Here is a 22,027-nt window from a genome sequence, read left to right as displayed (position 1 = left end):
CAAACGCCCAAAACAAAATTCATTATTTGTCACACCCGAACCTGTCTCCATACCGACCCACAAATGAGGCCACCATGAGCACTATGAATAATATTTTAATTAGCTTTAATTAATTGATAAAAAATAATTGACTTATTTTATTATTCTTTATTAGTCATGGATGGCATATCTTAGTCATACTCAACAATATTAAGTTGAAAATGCTTATAGGACTTACCATTACAGAAAGAATTAGGCCCGTGCTTAGTCCTTAAACCCATATTAATGGGCCCATCTTAAAATTATAGTCCCGCTCACAGTCACAGACCCAATTTTGCAAACATTGTGTTAAGATTTCGAATTCATAATTCAGTAGCTGAATTTTATAATCTTTTTAATGTATTATTTTATTTTTAAAATTGAAAAAAAAAATACAAAAATAAAGATGAAAAAAATACAAATTTTGTACCTATCTTCTCCTTAATTGGATAACGTAACGTCAAAGTTATTGAGCAAGACTGCAAGACTCTTGATTTTGATTCCCCTTCTCTTTAACGACGTCACTCTCCACGTGTTGCCCGTTTATCGTCAACTGGTAGGCCCGACTCGTATATAAGCCCAGTGGCTTATCAAAACCACACCAGACTTATCAGTATAACCACTCGTGCTTATATTATCTCGTACACATCGCCACTCTTATATAATCAGTTTCCTCTTCACTCCATGTCTTAACTGCGATGAGACTACTCAGAGCTAGAGAGAGGAAGTAAAGATTGTCTGATCTGAATTTCTTTTTACTTAATTTGATCTTCTTTCTTTTTCAGGTCAGCCTTCCTCTGATTTTTTTTTTTTCTTTTGACACTTCAATTATATATATATATATATGTTCGAATTCGATCTTAAGTGAAGATAATAAGTGCTGGTTTCATATCCGATCAGAACTGATTTTCAATCTTTTTTTTCCGGTTTCTTCGTTGATGGGTGATTTTCTAACCTTAAATTTATTTAATTTTGATAATCGGAAGATCAAAAGCTGAATCGGTTGATTTGAGATCGAATTGCTTTGATTAATTGGTCGATTATCACTTCTTTGTCACAGTAACTTTCTCATATTGCTATCTCGATCTTTACGATTGTCTTGTCTGGATGGTGACTGCTTTGTTGTTTGGCTGAAGAACGGTTACCTGAGTTTCGCGTTACTTTACTTACTATTTTTTTTTTTTTTGGTTCTTTTCGTGTTATTAAAACTCTTGCCCTTTGTTTGGTTGCATAGAAAATGGTGAAAATTATCCAATGGGATTATTATTTAGTTTAAATTTAGAAGATATGAATCTTAAACCAGCTGACGATGTACATGGTTGTTTAATGCTAATTTTCTTTTTTACTTTTCTGAGGTTTTTTACTTATTTGCTTATTTTATTTTTTAAGATGACCAGTCTTTAACATCTTTTGTTACACATGCTTGATCAATCACTTGACAGTTAGCTTGTTGAGAAGATAAAGATAAATAGAAAAGGATAATTAAATTTTGATAAGTGTGTCCTTGATCAAACGCCCAAAGGATAATATTTAATTTTGTTGCCTTCTTTTTTGTGTATTAAATACTAGAGGATCAGGTTAACTTAGAAAAGTCTGATACTCTCTAAGTTGTTTATGTAGAAATTGTGAGTAAGAAAAGGCGATAAAAGAGACAAAAGTTTTTATTATTTGTACTCCATTATTTCTCTTAGCATTCAACTAGAGTCTAACTTGATTTCAAGGTTGATTATTTACGTGATTGGTTATTTATGTTTATCAAATTTTCTGATTTAAATTTGTTTGCAGGTTTTGGTGGTGAGAAAGACTGTCGTATAGATGCATTCTCTTACCCAAGAGCTTGTTTTTTTAATCTTACAGTTCCTTGATGAGGAAGGTTATAAAGAAAGTGCTCACATGTATGTTAATCTTTCATCTCTAACCCACCCACTCATGTATGCACGTTTTTATACCTTCAAATTCTCATGCTTATTTTGTAACTTAATCATGACCATCTGGTGCGCAGGCTCGCGCGTGAAAGTGGATATTTCTTTAACTTAAAGTTTTTTGAGGACCTGGTACTTGATGGGAAGTGGGAAGAGGTTGAGAGGTATCTTTCTAGTTTCACAAAGGTTGATGACAATAGGTACTCAACCAAAATCTATTTTGAGATCAGGAAGCAGAATTTCCTTGAGGCATTGGACAGGTAATTTCACACCCCCCCCATTTTTTTTCTTTTTTTCATAAAGATTCCAAATAATCATTCTCATGCAGATCTTTTGTTACTAGCTCTGTTTCTAATGAAAATGGTTGATTATTTTACAGTCACGATCATGCAAAGGCGTTAAATATTCTTATGAAGGATTTAAAAGTTTTTGCTCCTGAAAATGAAGAGCTGTTCAAAGAAATGACTCAGCTCTTGATATTAGACGATATAAGGTATATGATTTCTATAATATACTTTTTTTCATTTTAGATTGTGACTGTAGCATAATAAGATGAGTTTTGTGTGTGTGTGTGCTCCATAGAGAACATGAGTCTCTCTCAATGTATGGAGATACAAAGTCAGCGAGGAAAACTATGATGTTGGAATTAGAGAACGTAATTGAGGCAAATCCTCTTATCCGTGACAAATTGAAATTTCCAAGCATCAAAATTCATAGGCTAAGACGTCTCATCAACCAAAGGTAATGAATTTCTTCTCTTTTCTGGACTTACAAATTTTATGTTCCTTACATACATACATATATACATATATTTTCTAAAAGAGAGTAGTGAATTGGGCTAGCAGCACTGATATATCAAAATTATTGTGTAAATCTCTTTACCATAGCTCTTGCATCTTGGATATTTTCACTAATTCTAGGCATACTTTTTTGGGCATTAAGAGAGAACTAACACAGCTTGTAAATTGACAGCCTAAATTGGCAGCATATACATTGTACAAATCCTCAACCAAATCCTGATATAAACACCCTTTTTGTGGATCATGTTTGTCAACTTCAAGACTCTTATTTATTAGCCCTGCCAATTGAAAGCAATTCTCTGGTAAGATCCAAACACAGGTGGTTTTATTTTATATTTTTTTATGTACACATGGTTCTATTATACGTCATGATCAAGCCAGTTAGTTTTCTGTTTTCTATTATCTGTAAAATTTTGTTCAAGAATTGTTAAATTCTACATGTTTAGCCTTCTCAAGCACCGGCAGTGCCAGTTTCAGCTTCCCCAGAAAGTTGGAATCCTAGTCCATCATCAGTAACTTATTCTGCAGTTTCTAAAGAGGCATTCTCTCTGGTTAGTCCAATAAATCCAGGTAGAGGATTTGGTTTATGCATTATGTTTCTGTTAGGTCTATAGTTTGACCTCATTTATTGGTATTATTTTTCCTATTAATCTTCTATTGCCTCTTGGTAGACCCAACTATGGATGACCCGGAGGATTCTGAGATTATCTCTGAGAAAAAGCTAGCTGGGTTCATGGACGGGGTAAAGCTGGTTAACTTTTACTGCAACACCACACAATTAAACCCCCTTTTATTTATTTATTTGTTTGTTTGGTACTCACGGTTCTTACTTAAATGTGTAGGTAATATCACCAGTCAACTCTCCTGGTTCAACTCACAGCACCCTTTTCAACATTCCTGTTGATTTGCCCAAGACAGTTGCACAAACATTGAATGAGGGTTCATCTCCAGTGAGCATGGATTTTCATCCTGTTCAGCATACTTTACTTCTAGGTCTGCCCATGAAATTCTGTTTGTAATTTTCAATTTTATGGTGGTTGTTAACAAGTGCATTTCAACCTGATGATTATTCATTATGTTGCTGTGTGATTCTTCAGTTGGAACCAATATAGGGGACATAGGATTGTGGGATGTTGATTCTCGAGAAAAATTGCTGTCAAGGAATTTTAAGGTTTGGCATATTGGAGCATGCTCAAGGTTATTCAAGGTTTGTTCCCTCCCTAACCAAAACAATGTTACATCTTGTTAAGAATGCATTATCCTCATCTAAAATTTGAATCAATTCAAATACATGCAGACAGCTCTGGTTAAAGATCCATTTGTTTCTGTTAATCGTGTAACTTGGAGTCCTGATGGGTCTTTGTTTGGTAAGTACAAAAGCGACTGGAAAATGCAGTCGAAACAATAGTTAGTTTTTTGATCGGATTTTTATTGCTCTTTTGAAACAGGCGTTGCATATTCAAAACATATACTCCAGTTATATTCCTACCATGGTGGCATTAACGTTCAGCAGAAATTGGAGGTAGCTTTAATGCATATACTGTCAGTTCAATAAGATTTGAGTGCCATATTCTTTGACCAATATTGATTTTTCTTTTCTACTAAATATTTAGATTGATGCTCACATTGGAGGTGTAAATGACCTAGCATTCCCTAAACCTGATGGGCAACTTTTGGTCATAACCTGTGGGGATGACAAGACAATTAAGGTTTTTTTTTTTTTTTTTTTAATTAATGGCCGAATATATACACAGAGAATTTTTTTACCTTATTTATTTTAGAGAAAGTGACTTTGTGTTTATTCATGTTTTTTCAAGGTGTGGGATGTGGTTAGCGGTGTCAACATGTATACCTTTGAAGGTCATGATACTCCTGTTTATTCTATTTGTCCTCATACGAAAGAACGTATTTCTGTAAGGACCTCTCCTGATTATATTCCTAGCATATTGTGGGGATATTATTGTTTGAGTTGATGACAAATGTCCATGTATGCTTTTATGCCTCAGTTTATATTCTCAACATCGGTGGATGGCAAGATAAAAGCATGGTTATATGACAATTTAGGAGCTAGAATTAANTATACTGTCAGTTCAATAAGATTTGAGTGCCATATTCTTTGACCAATATTGATTTTTCTTTTCTACTTAATATTTAGATTGATGCTCACATTGGAGGTGTAAATGACCTAGCATTCCCTAAACCTGATGGGCAACTTTTGGTCATAACCTGTGGGGATGACAAGACAATTAAGGTTTTTTTTTTTTTTTAATTAATGGCCGAATATATACACAGAGAATTTTTTTACCTTATTTATTTTAGAGAAAGTGACTTTGTGTTTATTCATGTTTTTTCAAGGTGTGGGATGTGGTTAGCGGTGTCAACATGTATACCTTTGAAGGTCATGATACTCCTGTTTATTCTATTTGTCCTCATACGAAAGAACGTATTTCTGTAAGGACCTCTCCTGATTATATTCCTAGCATATTGTGGGGATATTATTGTTTGAGTTGATGACAAATGTCCATGTATGCTTTTATGCCTCAGTTTATATTCTCAACATCGGTGGATGGCAAGATAAAAGCATGGTTATATGACAATTTAGGAGCTAGAATTAATTATGATGCTCCTGGTCTCGGGTGCACAAGAATGGCTTATAGTGCTAATGATCAAAGGTTTGCCTTACTAGGCCTTAACTAATGTTGAGTGCTTATTCAATTTCAGTGAGTGAATTGAAAGGTCACTGTTATAATTGAACACTTTTTCAGGCTTTTTTCATGTGGGACTACTGAGGATGGACAGTCGTTCCTTGTTGAATGGGATGAAAGTGAAGGTTCTATAAAAAGAAACTACCAAGGGCTCCGAAATGACTCTTTGTCTGTAGTGCAGTTTGATACAACCAAGGACCTATATTTGGCTGCTGGAGATGATCATATGATTAAAATATGGGATATGGACAAGGTTGAGCTCTTGACAACCATTGATGCAGATGGAGGATTACCTGTAAGTTGTTTAGGGATTTCAATGTCAAAAAAGTGTCATGTAGATGGGGGGTTGATTCTTCAATAAATTTATATTTCAAGCGGCAGCTTTAATCAAATTTCAATAATGTGTTCCTTGAGAAAGAAAAGGGTGACCTAAGTTGCACATCTATTTTTTTTTTTTTCTGATGTGAAGGCAAACCCACACATTCGCTTCAACAAGCCAGGATCATTGTTGGCTTGTATTGCAAATGAAAACAGAATAAAGATCTTGGCAACTGATTGTGGTCGTCCGTTGATGCATACATCTGATGGTAGTTCTGCTGATTCTAGAGATTTGTCTGATACTTTTAGGAAGGTTAGCATATTAAACCTTCTCCTACATTTTAGACAAAGATTTATCCTGCCTAATGCTTTTAATTTCACGCAGCTAGCAATCAATCCTATTTCAACTGCGGCTGGTGCTGGAGTCACTGATGCTGGTGTTCCTGTTGTGAGTAGTTTAGAGGGCACTCATTACTTTGTAGCTATTGCACCCATCTTAAATTGAACTCATGTCTTAGAAATTACCTTTGAAGTATACCTGATACATTTCTGTGCTGCAGATTGAGGACCAAACGAACTTGAAGAATGTGAAACCTGAAATTTTGGGAGAATCCAACTATCAAACTAAGGTTGGGAAGCCCTTAATTACTCGACCTTCTCAGTGCCAGTCACTGCGGCTCCCTTCCCATGTGAAAGCGAACATGGTTAGACAGTCTCATATTCTAGCAGTTTAGTCTTTATATATCATCATTTATTCTTCACTATTTCTTCTGCTCTGGCATATCTACCAAGTTATAAGTTGTCATCTGTGCTTTGTCTACAAGGTAATTGAATGCCTTGCATATGTTAGTAAATTGGTTGTACATAGTATTAAATGAAAATGAATCACTAACTTGACTTGAAAATTGCATTCGCTCATCTTGTATGCATGCTTTATTAGCATTAAAATACAATTGGAAATAAAGAAATCCACATCTCTCACTAGCTTCTTTCTTGCAATTGCAGATATCAAAGCTGATCTACACCAATGCGGGTAATGCCATTTTGGCATTAGCATCAAATGCCACTCATCTATTTTGGAAATGGCCAAAGAATGACCTGAACTTGAGTGGCAAGGTGAAGGGTCTTGAATTTAATAGTTATTCCTTTTCTTTTTTTTCATTCATATTTGTTGAAAGTTGTGATTGCAGTGATCATTGATAATGTCATTAAGATAAGATGTTAAGTGCAGGCCACTAGCAAGGTTCCCCCTCAATTATGGCAACCAAGGAACTGCTCACGACTTATGGTTAATGACACTACAGGCAGCAATCCTCAAGAGGTTGTGCCCTGTTTTGCTTTGTCCAAGAATGATTCATATCTCATATCAGCATCAGGAGGGATAATTTCCGTGTTCAACATGCTGACATTTAAGGTAACTCAAGAAATATGTGAACTGTAACAAACATCTAAAATTTATTTAGTACTCTGTCACACATATACTTTTCATTAACCATGGGTGAGTTAATTTTTTTTTTTTTTTTCCATTTTAGTGTACATAGTTTATAAAGCCTTTGCAGATGCCGTTGTATATCTAAAGTTACATCATAATATCATTTTTTTTCTTAAGTGTATAGAGACTGAAAACATATGTTTATACTGTTTTTTGAGAAATTGCATTACTACCCTTATGCAACATGGATCTTTGAGTTCTCTTTTATTTAGATTACTATTATTGACGCTTGCAGAGTGCTTGAAATTGGTGGGTTGATCAATTCTAACTGACTGTTTTCTAATTTTGGTGGGTAAACATAGACAATGATGACTATTATGCCTCCATCACCTGCGGCAACATGTCTGGCTTTTTTCCCTGGAGATAACAATATAGTTGCTATTGGCATGGATGATTCCTCAATTCTGATATACAATGTCCGTTTCAGTGAGGTATTTTACCCTCCTTTCTCACACAATATACAATGCTATTTCAAAAAGAGACTCTTAGGTGTTTTTGCATTATCACTTTCCCTTATGCAGGTTAAAAGCAAGCTTGAGGGGCACCATAAAAGAGTCAGTGGCCTTGCCTTCTCTAATGCTCTGGATATAATGGTTTCTTCTGGAGCAGATGGTCAGGTTAGATGGCACGCATACCGTGGAACATTATCATAATCTCATAAATGGCACCGTTGAGTTTCTCACTGAAAATCAAGAGTTTTATTTCTTACACTTTTTATAATTCCCATTTTCTCCTGCAGATTTTTGTGTGGAATGTTTACGATTGGGAAAAGCAGAAATGCAGATTCTTGCAGATTCCTGGTGGTAAAATGCCGGTAGCACTGACTGACACTCATGTCCAATTTCATCAGGACCAGACACACTTCCTTGCTTTTAATGAGTCTCATCTAGCAATATATGAAATCAAGGAATTGGAATGTCTGAAGCAGGTTTCTACATTCTCTCATATATAAGCAGGTGGTGCTTTCTAATTCACGGCCTGTTTATTGAGGATATAATTGAAAGTCTTCTGTTTTGTACTTACAGTGGGTAGCAGTAGGTTCATCATATATTTCCGGAGCCACATTCTCGTGTGATAGCCAGATGGTGTATGCAACCTTTTTGGATGGAACTGTGTCCATATTTGATGCTTTGAATCTTGAATTACATTGTCGCATTTTACGCACTGCTTACCTTCCTCCCACTACCAGGTATGTGACATTCCACGAGCTTCATACTGTAAAAGTTATTCTACTTACATGTTCCTTGTTAATAAGAATATTGGAATTCAGAATTAATAAAGTTCCTATGAGAGTATCTCTAATGGCTTCCAAACATTTATTCCTTTTAAATTCGGAATCGTGTTAAGTCAGTTGAAGATCTGAGCTACTTTTTCTTTCCTAACTTAAAACAAATCATGAATAATTGGGATTTGAATCCTATGTAGTTGAGACGTGCCAAAATTAGTCTTTGGGCCTTGGTTGGATCTCAACCTGCAGATATTCATACTTTAATCCCTTTAAAAGTCGTAAACTAGGCATTGAATCTGATGGTGTAATTTGGTTTGTGGTTGCAGTATTGAGGTGTACCCACATGCTATAGCTGCAAATCCTCAGAAACCAACTCAGTTTGCAGTGGGACTAACAGATGGTGGAGTTCATGTGTTTGAGCCTCAAGAACCTGTTGATAATTGGGTTGTGGTGACTCACACCAGATGATATACATAATGATAATGCAGAGATGTAGAAAATGTATTTATGTATGTCCTAGTTTAAGTAAGTAAATTGAAAAGCTGAGCAAAGAGCACAGACCAAAAACATCATGTTGGGAATAATCCCCATGTTTATGTTTTATCCAAAGGACCAAATGTCTTTTCTTTATTAATTAGCTATATTATCAACCCAGATGCTGATGCTGATTCTGATGCTGGTTATGAGTATTGTGTGCGTTGGCAGTGGTTCCGCAAACTCCCACCAATTTACAGCTTATCATATATGTATCTGATTATTACTACATACGTGGCTTTAATCTATGAGATCACTCATAAATCAATACACACCTCCACCTTGAGATGAGAGACAAACCTAAATACACAATATCGTGATTTTGACTATCTTCTTATATAGAATTTATACTAACAAACCCCACATTAAAATGAAAGAAAAAAAACCTGGGATTGAGTAGGTTGTAAAGAAAAATTTGCCAGCTCTGTTTGCGATAGAGCGGCCCCCACCACCCACTATCAAAATAATGACTTCACACGCGCTTCCGTAAACGTGGTAGCCGTCAGCGTTTCCCTGGGGACGTTGACTTCAACCGTTCAACGAAACCCTAAGGAAATGTCTGTTTGTCCTTCACATATTCCTTTGCCACCCTAATCCGTTACTCCTTCTAATCTCATCGTTTCTTTATAATCAATTTTAAAGTTTCTGTAATTAAAGCGGGTGATTTTAAATCGAAATTTTTTAATTAATTATGGGGAAGCCAACTGGGAAGAAGAAGAATCAAGAGACGGCTTCTCCAGCAACAACACCGAGACATGGTGACATCAAGGCTAAGTCAACGAAACCGACGACGGATCGACCCAGCTCAAAAGCCTTCGATGAAGACACGGCGATGTTCATAAGCATGTCACAAGAGCTTAAAGAAGAAGGTAACAAACTCTTTCAAAAACGTGACCATGAAGGCGCCATGTTAAAGTACGAAAAAGCTCTTAAACTGTTGCCTAAAAATCATATTGATGTTGCTTATTTGAGAAGTAATATGGCTGCTTGTTATATTCAAATGGGACTCGGTGAGTATCCACGTGCAATTAATGAGTGTAATTTGGCTTTAGAGGTTTCACCCAAGTATAGTAAAGCTTTGTTGAAGAGAGCTAAGTGTTATCAGGAATTAAATCGGTTGGATTTTGCGTTTAGGGATGTTCATAGTGTGTTGAGCATGGAACCTAATAATTTGTTGGCGTTAGAGATTTTAGAGAGTGTTAAGAAGAGTATGGTTGAGAAGGGGATTGATATCGATGAGAAAGTTAAAGAAATTGGTTTGGATAATAGTTTGGAGATTCAAAGTGCTTCTCGTTTGCGTAGAGTGGTGAAAGAAAAGTTGAAAAAGAAGAAAAAGAGTGGTAAAAGTGAAGAAAAGAAGGATGATAATAAGGCCACCGTGAAGAAGAAGGTTAGTGATGTTAAGGATAAAGAGGTGGTTAGTAAGAAGGTGAGTGATGTTAAGGTCAAAGAAGTGGTTACTAAGAAGGTGAGTGATGTTAAGGTTAAAGATGCGGTTCCTAAGAAGGTGAGTGATGTTAAGGATAAAGAAGTAATCAGTAAGGTGGTAGAGGAAGAGCCTGAGGTGACAAAAGCTGTTAATAAGGAAGAAAAAGTGGTTATTAAGACGGTGAAATTGGTGTTTGGGGATGATATAAGGTGGGCACAGTTGCCGGTGAATTGCAGTATTAGATTGGTGAGGGACATAGTGCGGGATAGGTTTCCGAGCTTGAAGGGTGTTCTTGTGAAATATAAGGATCAGGAGGGTGATTTGGTCACAATTACCACTACTGATGAGCTGAGATATGCTGAATTGTTGGGTAATTCTCAGGGTTCTCTTAGATTGTATATCGCTGAAGTTAGTCCTGATCAAGAACCTGCTTATGAGGGCATGGGCGATCAGGAAGAGATTCATGACAGCAAACAGGAACCAAGTAATTTTGTTGAGAATGGGAAGGTGGAGACAGGTGTAAAGAATGAAAAAGGGCTGACTTGCATCGAGGACTGGATTATTCAGTTCGCCCGACTGTTTAAAAATCATGTGGGGTTTGATTCTGATGCCTATTTGGATCTTCATGAACTTGGAATGAAGCTATACTCTGAGGGGATGGAGGATACTGCAACAGATGAAGAATCTCAGGAACTTTTTGAAATTGCTGCTGATAAGTTCCAAGAGATGGCAGCTCTGGCATTGTTCAATTGGGGAAATATTCACATGTCGAAGGCAAGGAAGCGGATCTTTTTCCCAGAAGATGGTACGCGAGAATCCATACTTGTTCTGGTTAACACTGCCTACGAGTGGGCAAAAAATGAGTACATTAAGGCAGGAATCAGGTATGAAGAAGCTCTGAAGATCAAACCAGACTTCTATGAAGGTCTTCTTGCACTTGGGCAACAACAGTTTGAGCAAGCAAAGCTTTGCTGGTACCATGCAATTGGGAGCAAGATTGATTTAGAGAGTGGGCCATCCCAGGAGGTCCTGGAGCTTTATAACAAGGCTGAGGACAGCATGGAGAAGGGCATGCAGATGTGGGAGGAGATGGAGGAGCAGCGTCTGAATGGTCTATCCAAATTTGACAAATACAAAGATCAGTTGCAGAAATTGGGGTTGGATGGATTGCTTAAAGATGCATCTACAGAAGAAGCTGCAGAGCTGGCTACAAATATGAGTTCACAGATATATCTTTTGTGGGGTACCATATTGTATGAGCGATCAGTTGTTGAATATAAGCTAGAGCTTCCAACTTGGGAAGAATGTTTGGAGGTTGCTGTTGAAAAGTTTGAACTTGCTGGAGCTTCTCCAACAGATATAGCTGTCATGATAAAGAACCATTGTTCCAATCAAAATGCACTGGAAGGTAAACAAAATACTTTTACATTCATGTTGCTCATCGGAATTGCTTTCATCCTCAACTTTTGAAAGCTTTGGAATTAGAAACATCTAACCACTGTGCAAATTTTGCAGGTTTAGGCTTCAAAATTGATGAGATAGTACAGGCATGGAATGAGATGTATGATGCTAAGAGGTGGCAGATTGGTGTTCCATCTTTCCGACTAGAACCATTGTTCCGTCGGCGGGCTCCGAGACTTCATTATATGTTGGAAAATATGTGAAATTTTTGGCTTTTGGTTGGCTATTCTTTAAGGGCATTGAATATATGCTGCTATTCCTTTCGTTCATATTTCAAGAGCTATGTTGTTTGTGTCTTAAATAGGTAAGACAATGTCTATCATTACTCTTGTTAAATGATAGGAATTCCCAATTACCTTGTCTTTTAACTGTTTGACATGTTGGCTTACTGCTGGTGATGAGGCATTATGTTGATATAACATCAAACATTGACATACTACTATGTGTTCGGATTTTGAATTCTACTTAGGTTTATATGGAGAATATTTTAAGGTTTCTGAAAGCTCATTCTACTATGGAATTACTGGATTAGGGTTTTTTATTATAATTAGCTTGTAGTTCACATATTTCTCCGTAGTGATTTTACAGAGCTGTGTCGACAAATTTGACTATAGATCAGAGTTTCTGTGACATTTATAGAAGTAGTCTTGTGTTAAAGGAACTGCACTTGTTTGTTCTCGTTTTAGTATCACTTGTATTCACAATCATTTCCTGGTTTTGTTATATTTCAACATTTAGTTCTCTTTGGTTGGACCTATAAGTTACATGTTCATTGAATTGAGTGTAACCCTTTTGTCTTTGCTCTTGATTTCAGGTGTTTATTTTTCTTCATAGACAATCTATGTCGAGCTCGATGTTTTGGGAGCAGCGAGCAAAGTGTCAGTTTTATAGAAGTGAGTTTGTGACTGGGCTGTAAGGCCGTTTATATCAATTTTCTTATATCCCCAATATTTGTTGGGAGGAAATTCATTACAGTGTAATTGGTTGGTTATTCATAGTTTGAGTTTTGAGTTAGTGGGTATATGATTTGAATTGTTTGAGAATTTGAGATAGTGGGCATAAGATTTGATTTGTTCATTATTTATTATAGATTGTAACAATTTTTGGGTGTTGTATGGCAGTGTAATTCTTTTATGTAATTGGAAATTTTGAACAGTTTGATGTTGAATTCATTGGCATATTCAGAAATAAAGCTGGTGTTCATTTATGTTTACAGTGGCAATTCAGAATTTGACACTATTTGTACACTTGTCTGGAAGGAATATAAATATGGCTTTAGCACATTCAACTTAATCTTCAAGTATGGGCAAGCAGCTTGTTCATTGATGGGATACTGAATTTTGTGATTAAATATAAACCCATCTTGTAGAAGAAACTAACATTTAATCATTTTCGTGTCAAGAAAAAATTAATATTTGGTTGTTCAATTCTCAATTGGGGTTATATATTTCTCAAACACAAGATCTTTGGATAACCAGATGGTTAAAGTTTTACTGTCTGACCAAAAGGCTAATGTTTTATTTACATTCTTTCTTAAATTTGACATTAATTAAAAATAAATCTTAATTTATATCCTAATCTTTAAAGTTTATTTTTGGTTCAAAATTCATTGGCAAATCAAAATAATAAAGTAGGTGTTGAATCAGAAGAAAGGTTGCAACGTGGCAGCTGCTCTCTAGTACACATGTTTATGATTACATCCACTCCATGTCCTATAGGGATAGTGGAGAAACTGCACAATTCTCATTAACAATTGAACTCCAACCTTGGTCTTAGTTTCACAGAAACATAATAAATATCTCTTCTCCTCACCTATTTTCGTTTTCGTGTAAGAAGTCATTATAGTTAGTTGAGAAAGAGAGATAAGAGAAAGAAGTTTTAATCCCAAGCCAAACCAAACTAGCTTTACCTCTTTCAATCTTCCCGTAGCGTAAGTCCGAGTACCATGTGGCTATTAACATTCAGAAGTATGCGAGTGAAGTTAAAGCTTGATCTAAGAGATAAATTTCGGAAGACAGACTTAAGACTCATTTCTTAACATCAACTACTACCTGTGAAAGGACATTTCTGTAGAGCATTTAAAAAAATCACTGCTTAAGTTTATTTAATGAAGAAAATTAGAATAGTTGAAGTTCTCTGAGATGGATTTTTTTTTTAATAAGAAAAGGTAAACCAAACAATTGATGTTTTGGATGAAGTTACCGTTGTTGATAGTTTGGGATGGAGCCCGTGGAGGTAAAACAATTGAAGAAAATGAAATCTGTGTGTTTAAGATTACAGACAATATTTCAGTTGCAATTATTTTTATTAGCTGTCCAGTGCTACAAGAGCATCGGTTCGGTTATTTTTCGGGGCAAACAATGCTTAGTAATGTAATTCTCTACTGTAACTTAAATATATTGTCCTAAAGTTTAGGAATAGATTAAGACTGTGTTTGGAAGCATAGAATTGGAATTGTAAACCATGTTCTCGAAGAAAATTAGAGAATTGCATCTCCAATCTGCTCAAATTCATTTTCAAAACGCCAATTCACTGTCATCAAACAATGTAAGCTCTATTATTCTTTTCTATCTCTTTTTCAGCTAAAAGATTAGCAGAAGAGCTTGATGGTTGGCTCAGGGCAGCTGGGCTGCCCAAATCTCCAGAAGTAAGGGCTGTGATTGCTCCGTAAGTTAATATGGACTTTTATTTTGTTTCTCTTAAAGCATCAAAAGTAATTAAATGTAGTCCAGCGGCATTAACTTGTTTATAATTTTTTGGTGTTGAATTGGGAGTGTAGACATGCAGGTTATTCATATTCAGGTCGCGCTGCAGCCTATGCATTTGGAAACATAGACCCAACTAACATGTGCGTATTTTTCTTGTTAATCTTCTACTTGCACCTTGTTTACAAAACATGGGTTCTAACAAACCACCGTGTGGTACATCCAGACAGTCCTAATGTGAGATGAACATGCTGTAGTACTCGTCTGTCAGTTAACCGATTCTTTACAAAATTATATATTTAATTTAGCTGCTAATTTTAGTGCTAAAATGTGTAAATATTTACAATTTCAGTTCTCGGGTATTCCTTCTTGGTCCATCTCACCACTATTACACACCAAAGTGTGCTCTTTCTGCAGCCACAGTTTACAAGACTCCTTTAGGCGACCTACCTATTGATTTGGAAGGTATCATCATTTATATTTCAGTTATATTAGACTCATTGTATTCTTCCAAAGTTTTGGCATAGGAGTTAACTTAACAATCAATGATACAAGTTCTTTTTCTTTCTTTTCAATGTAAAGGAGGGCTTATGTAAGTTGCTCTGGTGAACTTGGTCTGCTTAAGTTTAACACCACATGTATGTTTTGGTGTGATTGTTAGCCTTGGTTCTTTTTATGCATGTGCTTTTTTGCTTGATTGGGTTTTGAGTTGTTTGAATTTTCCTATCTAACATATGTATGTCCTAATTACTTTTTTAATCAAAATTGATTAACATTTATTTTTGAATCTCAGTCAATGAGGAGCTAAAAGCTACAGGAAAGTTTGAATTGATGGATATTCATGTTGATGAAGCTGAACATAGCATGGAAATGCACTTGCCATATCTTTCAAAAGTATTTGAGGGGTAATTAATGTTTGTTAATTTCTATTGTTGTTCTTTTTTTATTTTTTTGCCCCTTCTGCGGATGACTTTGTTAATACTGATATAGGCACCCAGTAAAAGTTGTGCCCATTCTTGTTGGTGCTCTGAATGCTGAAAATGAAGCAATGTATGGAAGGTTGTTAGCCAAATACGTGGATGATCCGAGTAACTTTTTCTCCATATCCTCGGATTTTTGTCACTGGGGTTCTCGGTATGTTCCATTCACAAATCTGCTTAACATCTGGTTTTCTTTGTTAACTTTACATTTAAATTATTTTCTTTACCTTCCTAGATATCTGTATTATATCCATGTCTTAGTGGAAGGTTTTTTTACCCTTTTACATCTCACCTTGAGATTCACCTTGCTCCCACATGTAATATGGATGTAAATAATTAAATATGTAGATTGGGATCAAGTTTTTTTCTGTTATCATAACTGTTCTGTAATCCTATCACCAGTGCTTGCCACAGACCATTTCTTAGATTAAATGTTGCATTGCTATATCAAATGTCAATTTTTTAATTTACTTGGGAGCTACTTTTTCAAAGAAGAAAATTACTTGGTTAACATGATTCCTCTGCATACTCTATGAATCTTAGGATTTCATTTTGATTAGCATGTGAACCAACAAAAGAGTGACTGATCTTATTTAAAGAATCCATAATCTTTGGATGGTTATATAACATGAGGTTTATGCAAATTGCTTGTACATAATGTATACATGGAGTGTTTAGTTAACTTGGTTTTTTCACTGATCTGGTTTATGCCTTTGGTTTTAGGTTCAATTACATGCACTATGACAAGAAATATGGGGCCATACACAAATCTATAGAGGCATTGGACAAAATGGGCATGGATATAATAGAAACAGGAGATCCAGATGCATTCAAACAGTATTTATTGGAGTATGACAACACAATTTGTGGACGCCATCCAATCAGCGTCTTTCTCCATGTAAGTACCTTAATTTTTCTCGGAATTCACTAGAAGGGCTTGTCATAGGATCTTTTTGGCCTTCGGCCCATGTAAATTTCCATCTAATTCCTGCACAAAAGATTCTCTTTCATATCTATGCTTCGTACTTAGTTGTAAATTGATTCTGAGAAAATCAAACCTTGCTTAGTAGTGTAGGGATTACTTCTATTCAAGAATAACAAGGTCAATTGATTTTGCTAACTTTAATACTAATCATTCAATATTTTCAGATGTTGAGGCACTGCTCAACAAAGATAAAAATCAAATTCCTTCGATATGAGCAATCAAGCCAATGCAAAAGTATGAGAGACAGTAGTGTAAGTTACGCGTCTGCTGCAGCAAAGGTTGATGCTTAAAGCTACATGAAAATACGTGGATTTACTTGTATGGTAACATTAAGCAAATTAATGTCCTTTGAATTGATTGTCCTAATTTACTACTTGCATTTGCAATAACAACATTGCGGATTCCCTGTTTATATGTTGATACCAGTAATGGAACTTACAACCACAACCATCTTTTTTCAGCTTTGTGAGGACTATTTTCATTGTGGCTCTCACTGGCAGACTGCCTGCCAATAATGCCATAGTGACCATTGATTCTGCTGCACATTCACCGTGCAACATTATTGGGTGGTGCCATGGTGATATGATAATGTAATTGCCATGTAAGAAAAGTTATGATATAATACATAATATCAACATGACACATCTAGGATGCTTCTCTTAAGTATTTGACATAAAGGCACCATGCACACGCTCATACATAAATACATCTTTTAAATATACAAAATACACTGGGAACAATTCTGAAACATTCTCATTGGGTTACAAAAAAAAAGAGGTGGATCAACCTAACTTGTCCAAGACATTGTCTAGATGTTTCATTGAAATATATGTATGTACAGGTATAAGTATCGACCTCAACGTGTACATGTTACGTATACTAATGTTCGTCAACTGCAACATCTAAAAAGGAAGTTAGCAGTTTGATTGTACAACAGGTTCCGATTCTCCCAGCGATTGGCAGAGAGCAGAAGCAGTAGGTCAGTCGTTTATCTTGCTGTAGCAGCAAGAAGAAAATCTTCATGGGTCAAGCTTCAAAACTTCCTTGCTCGTTGACTGCTCCACCTCAACTCACAAGAAACCCTAATCACAGAATTAAAAGGCTGATTACTGCAAATTCTTGAGACTATACTCCGACACATAATGGATTAACATAGGAATCGTGCAAGGGAGCAGTTATTTGCACAGTTCCCACAGCAAGATAAAAATCCCATGATTCCTGACTCCATAGGTTGAGCAATGTCCCTTTCCCGTTTGTGCAAAACTCTAACAAACTCTTCTGCACTTAGGTTTCCATCACGATTTGTGTCAAACACCTGGAAAATGATCTCGATCACATTGTCCGTGAGTGATACACCACAAACCTAATATTTGCACAAGACCACTCAGTCAAAATGTTCAACGTAGAACTACTGGTATATGAAATCTCATTGTCTAATTGTAATACTGCTGTCACTACACATGAAATGTCAAAAATATTTAAAATTATTTTATTAGTTATCTCAGAAGGAGAATCAAAGCAATAAATAATGATCCAGAGTCTTACATAGGATGCAGCTCGTTGGAAGTCCTTCCGGGTCAACAAGCCATTTACTTCCCCATAACTAAAAAGGGCCAAAGCAAATGGCTGCAACTTTCTTCGTAGCTCTGCGAAACTTTTGAACTCATCAAATGTAATGCGTATTTCTCTAAGATGTGGCTCACTCTTTAATTGATCAACCCGATTAAGCAACTTGTTTATGTGGCCCATATCAGCAGAAGCAACCATGGACAACGCAAAGTCCTCAGCTGATATGGTTTGTCGTAACTTATAATCATAATGATCAAACTCCAATCTCAGCATCTACAAAATAGAATGAATTATTCTTTGAACTACGACACAAACATCAATCACAATTTGATAGATAAAAATAACATTAAATTGTGAGGTTCAGTTAGGCAGATGGTTAAAAAATTTAAAAGTAATAATAATAATAATAATAATAATTTGGACAAGAAAGAAAGAAGAGGGAACAAAGCTTACTTCATCATGCAAATTTCCCAAAAATTCAACAAATTTATCATGTTTTAGACGTGCATCTCCATTTTCACCAAAGAAATATTCCACCAAACCCCCATTTTCCACAGAACCATTAACCTTTAGCCCAATACGAAATCCTTCCCTGTGGAGAGCCCCTTGTCTGTTATGTTTTCGCATCAATGCCATCACTTTCTTAAATTCTTCCTTATTAATATCCCTGCATACATATTGAGAATAAACACAGAGGAAAGAGGCAGTAAGCATGACAGCACATTAATGATTATCAAACTACATTCACTATCCTAAAGTGGTTATGCGGTTTGCAGTAACAGCAACACTTCAAGAAGAGAATGTATTTCAACTCCTAAATGCATCATATGAGTGAAGTTAATCTAGTTATTTCATTTACAAAGGATGGTGATACAGATATTCATGCATCTACTTGTACAATAAGATGACTTCCTAAGTTTCAAAAAAAAGAAATGGTAGTTGTATTCATTGATCTACTATGGCTGTAACAAATAATAGGAAACAAAGACAAATATTCAAGAGAAGAGAATGGCAAAGGAGGAGAAAATCAATACAATATGAATACTGATAAGCCATAAAATGTGCTTTAGATTTGTTCAATTTGAGTTCTTCTAATGAGCTTCATCATGCAGGATAATGCTCATAAGAACATAAAAACAAAGATGGAGTAAACAATCGAAAAACAATTTTAGAATCAATGGGAAAAAAGTAATTGAGGCCTTGTCACCTTATTGATAACAACTTAGAGCCTGCCATTTTCTATGAGATGACATATGAATCTACAAAATTAACTTGGCAAAGATATATTTAGGGAATATGGATAATATATTGTGATGACAGATTTTTGAGGAAACAAACCCATTGTTGTCAATGTCAAACATCTTGAAGGCCACAGAAAAGCGTGATTCTGGTATGCTGAGTAGAGTTACAAAAAAGATGTACCTGTTCCAAGAATAAAAAACGAAAATTAAACCTCAAAAAGGAGACTTACACTAAGGGCATCTCCATATTTGCTGTACGACATGATCTATTAAAGTGGCAACTTACTCTTTGAAGGATATATGTCCATCATTGTTCACATCAAAGAGCATAAAAAATTTTGAAGGATCGCAGCGTAAATCCCCAGGACTCCTTTCCCCTCGTAAATACCCATCTCTGACATAGTTGGATTCAGATGGAGGGAAAACAGGAACAACTGCTCGCATTAAATCTGCTGGTGTCATAAGTAATTCTCCTTCTGGTGATCGTACTGATGCAAAGTACTCAAAGACCTTCAGGAAATGCCAGCCCACTCAATGATTAGACAGTGTCTCCAATGGTTAGCTAAACTTTTAACTGAAAAAGCAACAGGAACATCACCTAAAACCTCTAGTGTTTAATAACCAAGACTACCATCAAGAATTAAAAAAAATATATAAAATTATGAGCATAGATTTAACATGAAACTCATAATAAAAAGATGCAGGGCATTGAAGTCTGCCTGCATCACTCTCTAAAAGCAATCTCACAATCCACAATCATATAATTTAGCTGAACAACGATCATCATAGTAATGAAAACACACACCCACAAAAAAAAAAAAGGCACAGGGACTACACTTATGAACTAACAATATACAGATATAAATCAAACAGAGAATGAAAAAAAAAAAGACGTGGTAACATTGGGAGTATCAAGCCGATTTGTATATTTACTTCATTAGTGTAGCACTACTCCTTTATTTTGCTTCCACTGAAGCATTGTTGATCCAGAGTACTAACAAATACATTATTTGATTCTGATAGAAAATATTTCGAATGTTATCAACAAAAACTTCAAAACGTCATATGAACTAAAGAGTTTCATAAACAACTGAAATGAAATTACCTTCTCTGGAGAACTTCGCAGTCTTATTCGCTTTTCATAATTGAAGAAAATCTTTCTCCTAAATGCCTCTGCAATCAAATCATCCCAAATAATAACACTTAATATAAACATTGCCTTTATTTAAAAATCATAATACCATTCATTTATTATTATCACCTCCAAAGAGAAAGGTAGAGCTGTAATCAGGCAGTGACAGTTTTCGAAATAAGGAACTACCGAAAGAACTGAGATCATTATGCACCGTAGATTCATCGGTCACCGTTGACGTTGAACAGTCAGAGAAAGTCAATAACTGCTTCGTAAAATCTGAATTACAGGTATAAGACCAGTAAAGTAACCCCAGGCTGGAGCCGATTGTGATCCCCGATAACCATGTAATCAGAGAACCATAACCGGAATCTTTGTCACAATCTACGGCACTGATCAGGGACCGAGGAAAGGATGGAGATTGTGGCGGGACGGACAGCTGGCGGATTTGGAGACGTTGGATCAGAGACAATTGCTTGAGGGACGTTGAGGATCTTCCGAGAAAAATCATCGCGAGATTCAGGCTATCTAGGTACCGGTAAATTAGAAAGTGAAGAGAAGAAAACCAGAAATGAAAGGCAGGAGAAACAGTGTTCTGTTTTTGTTTAGTTTTGGACAGTAAACGACGGCGTATCTTCTCTTTAAATTAAAGCTTTATCACACCAACCATTCTTTCTTTGGGGTGTAAACGAGCCGAGTGGAGGAGTATCACCCTAAACGAGTCTAGCTCAGTTAAGCATTAGACGAGTTCGAGTCGAGTCATGAGTCGATCGAGTCAGAAAATTCGATTTGTGACTTGGCTCGTGACTCAACTCGAGCTCGTTTAACGCGAGCTCGAATTGACTCGATTATTGCTCGATTACGGTTCTTGATTTGGGGGAGAATGCATTTATGCGATTTTATTTTGGGTTAATTGGCGTTATTTGGTTAAGGGTTAATTTGTGATTTTTTAAACCTTTTAGTCTTTTAGATGTCAAATTACAAAACAAACCAAAAACTTGTATTATGAGCAGAAAAACCCTAAACGAGCCACTATTGGTTCGCGAGCCAAGTTGGGGTAGACTCGAACTCGGCTCGGTATCTTACTCGAGCCAAGTTCGAGTATTTAACGAGCCAACTCGGCTCGACTCGACTCGAATCGATTGACAGCCAGTTTGAATCATGCTACACTTATAGATTCCAACGGAATAATAATTTTTAGAATTTAATTTATTAAGCTTCCAGTTTAATTATTACAACTAAGGAATTTATAACCGTTAGATTATCATAAGAAATCAATGGTAACGATTTATCAAATCTTGAATCACTAAACGGATCCGGGGTCTGAAAGAAGGCCAATATGTGCGAAACGAAAGGCGTGGGCTGGACTCAAATGGGCCTAAAAAGGGCAAACGTTAATCTTATAGTGGATAAGATTAAATCTTGTGAAAATCTTATAGAAAGTAAGGTACACCATCTCTTGAAACATAAATAACTGTCTCATCCAACCGACAAAATAGGCTAACCTG

At 35.9% G+C, this 22,027-nt stretch overlaps 4 protein-coding genes across 5 annotated transcripts; 3 read left to right on the top strand and 1 right to left on the bottom strand.

The window, feature by feature from the left end:
* The first annotated feature begins 699 nt into the window (after positions 1–699).
* On the top strand, positions 700–9,151 carry LOC116137998 (protein TOPLESS-like). Of its 2 annotated transcripts, XM_031423694.1 has the most exons (26): positions 722–803; positions 919–960; positions 1,804–1,913; positions 2,021–2,200; positions 2,320–2,433; positions 2,523–2,681; positions 2,913–3,042; positions 3,187–3,310; positions 3,412–3,482; positions 3,583–3,733; positions 3,838–3,947; positions 4,038–4,107; positions 4,189–4,262; positions 4,354–4,449; positions 4,558–4,653; positions 5,285–5,412; positions 5,506–5,740; positions 5,915–6,211; positions 6,324–6,467; positions 6,769–6,879; positions 6,995–7,177; positions 7,558–7,686; positions 7,777–7,872; positions 7,995–8,183; positions 8,281–8,444; positions 8,810–9,151. In XM_031423694.1, exons 3-26 carry the CDS (start codon positions 1,834–1,836, stop codon positions 8,949–8,951), a joined length of 3,273 nt encoding a protein of 1,090 aa, XP_031279554.1. In that variant the 5' UTR covers positions 722–803; positions 919–960; positions 1,804–1,833; the 3' UTR covers positions 8,952–9,151. The 2 variants fall into 2 exon arrangements, with proteins under 2 accessions (XP_031279553.1, XP_031279554.1); XM_031423693.1 differs by lacking the exon at positions 919–960 and having other exon boundaries at positions 700–803.
* Positions 9,152–9,409: 258 nt separating this feature from the next.
* LOC116138032 (protein PHOX1) lies at positions 9,410–13,120 on the top strand. Its single transcript, XM_031423741.1, has 3 exons — positions 9,410–11,854; positions 11,962–12,211; positions 12,722–13,120. Exons 1-2 carry the CDS (start codon positions 9,709–9,711, stop codon positions 12,108–12,110), a joined length of 2,295 nt encoding a protein of 764 aa, XP_031279601.1. The 5' UTR covers positions 9,410–9,708; the 3' UTR covers positions 12,111–12,211; positions 12,722–13,120.
* Positions 13,121–14,099: 979 nt separating this feature from the next.
* LOC116138176 (protein MEMO1) lies at positions 14,100–17,024 on the top strand. Its single transcript, XM_031423910.1, has 8 exons — positions 14,100–14,142; positions 14,460–14,574; positions 14,687–14,755; positions 14,965–15,077; positions 15,406–15,517; positions 15,603–15,746; positions 16,316–16,490; positions 16,742–17,024. Exons 1-8 carry the CDS (start codon positions 14,100–14,102, stop codon positions 16,865–16,867), a joined length of 897 nt encoding a protein of 298 aa, XP_031279770.1. The 3' UTR covers positions 16,868–17,024.
* Positions 17,025–17,228: 204 nt separating this feature from the next.
* On the bottom strand, positions 17,229–21,098 carry LOC116138030 (calcium uptake protein, mitochondrial). Its single transcript, XM_031423738.1, has 7 exons — positions 20,649–21,098; positions 20,493–20,560; positions 19,674–19,897; positions 19,485–19,568; positions 18,600–18,813; positions 18,123–18,419; positions 17,229–17,940 (listed from the first exon to the last, which is right to left on the bottom strand). The coding sequence occupies exons 1-7, from the start codon at positions 21,028–21,030 to the stop codon at positions 17,725–17,727; spliced, it is 1,485 nt and encodes a 494-aa protein (XP_031279598.1). The 5' UTR covers positions 21,031–21,098; the 3' UTR covers positions 17,229–17,724.
* Between the last annotated feature and the right edge of the window lie 929 nt (positions 21,099–22,027).

The sequence above is a fragment of the Pistacia vera genome, unplaced genomic scaffold (genome assembly GCF_008641045.1).
Source record: "Pistacia vera cultivar Batoury unplaced genomic scaffold, PisVer_v2 Contig338, whole genome shotgun sequence".
Taxonomy (NCBI): Eukaryota; Viridiplantae; Streptophyta; class Magnoliopsida; order Sapindales; family Anacardiaceae; genus Pistacia; species Pistacia vera.
Note: the sequence above shows the minus strand (reverse complement) of the source record. Positions and strands in the feature narration are given on the sequence as shown.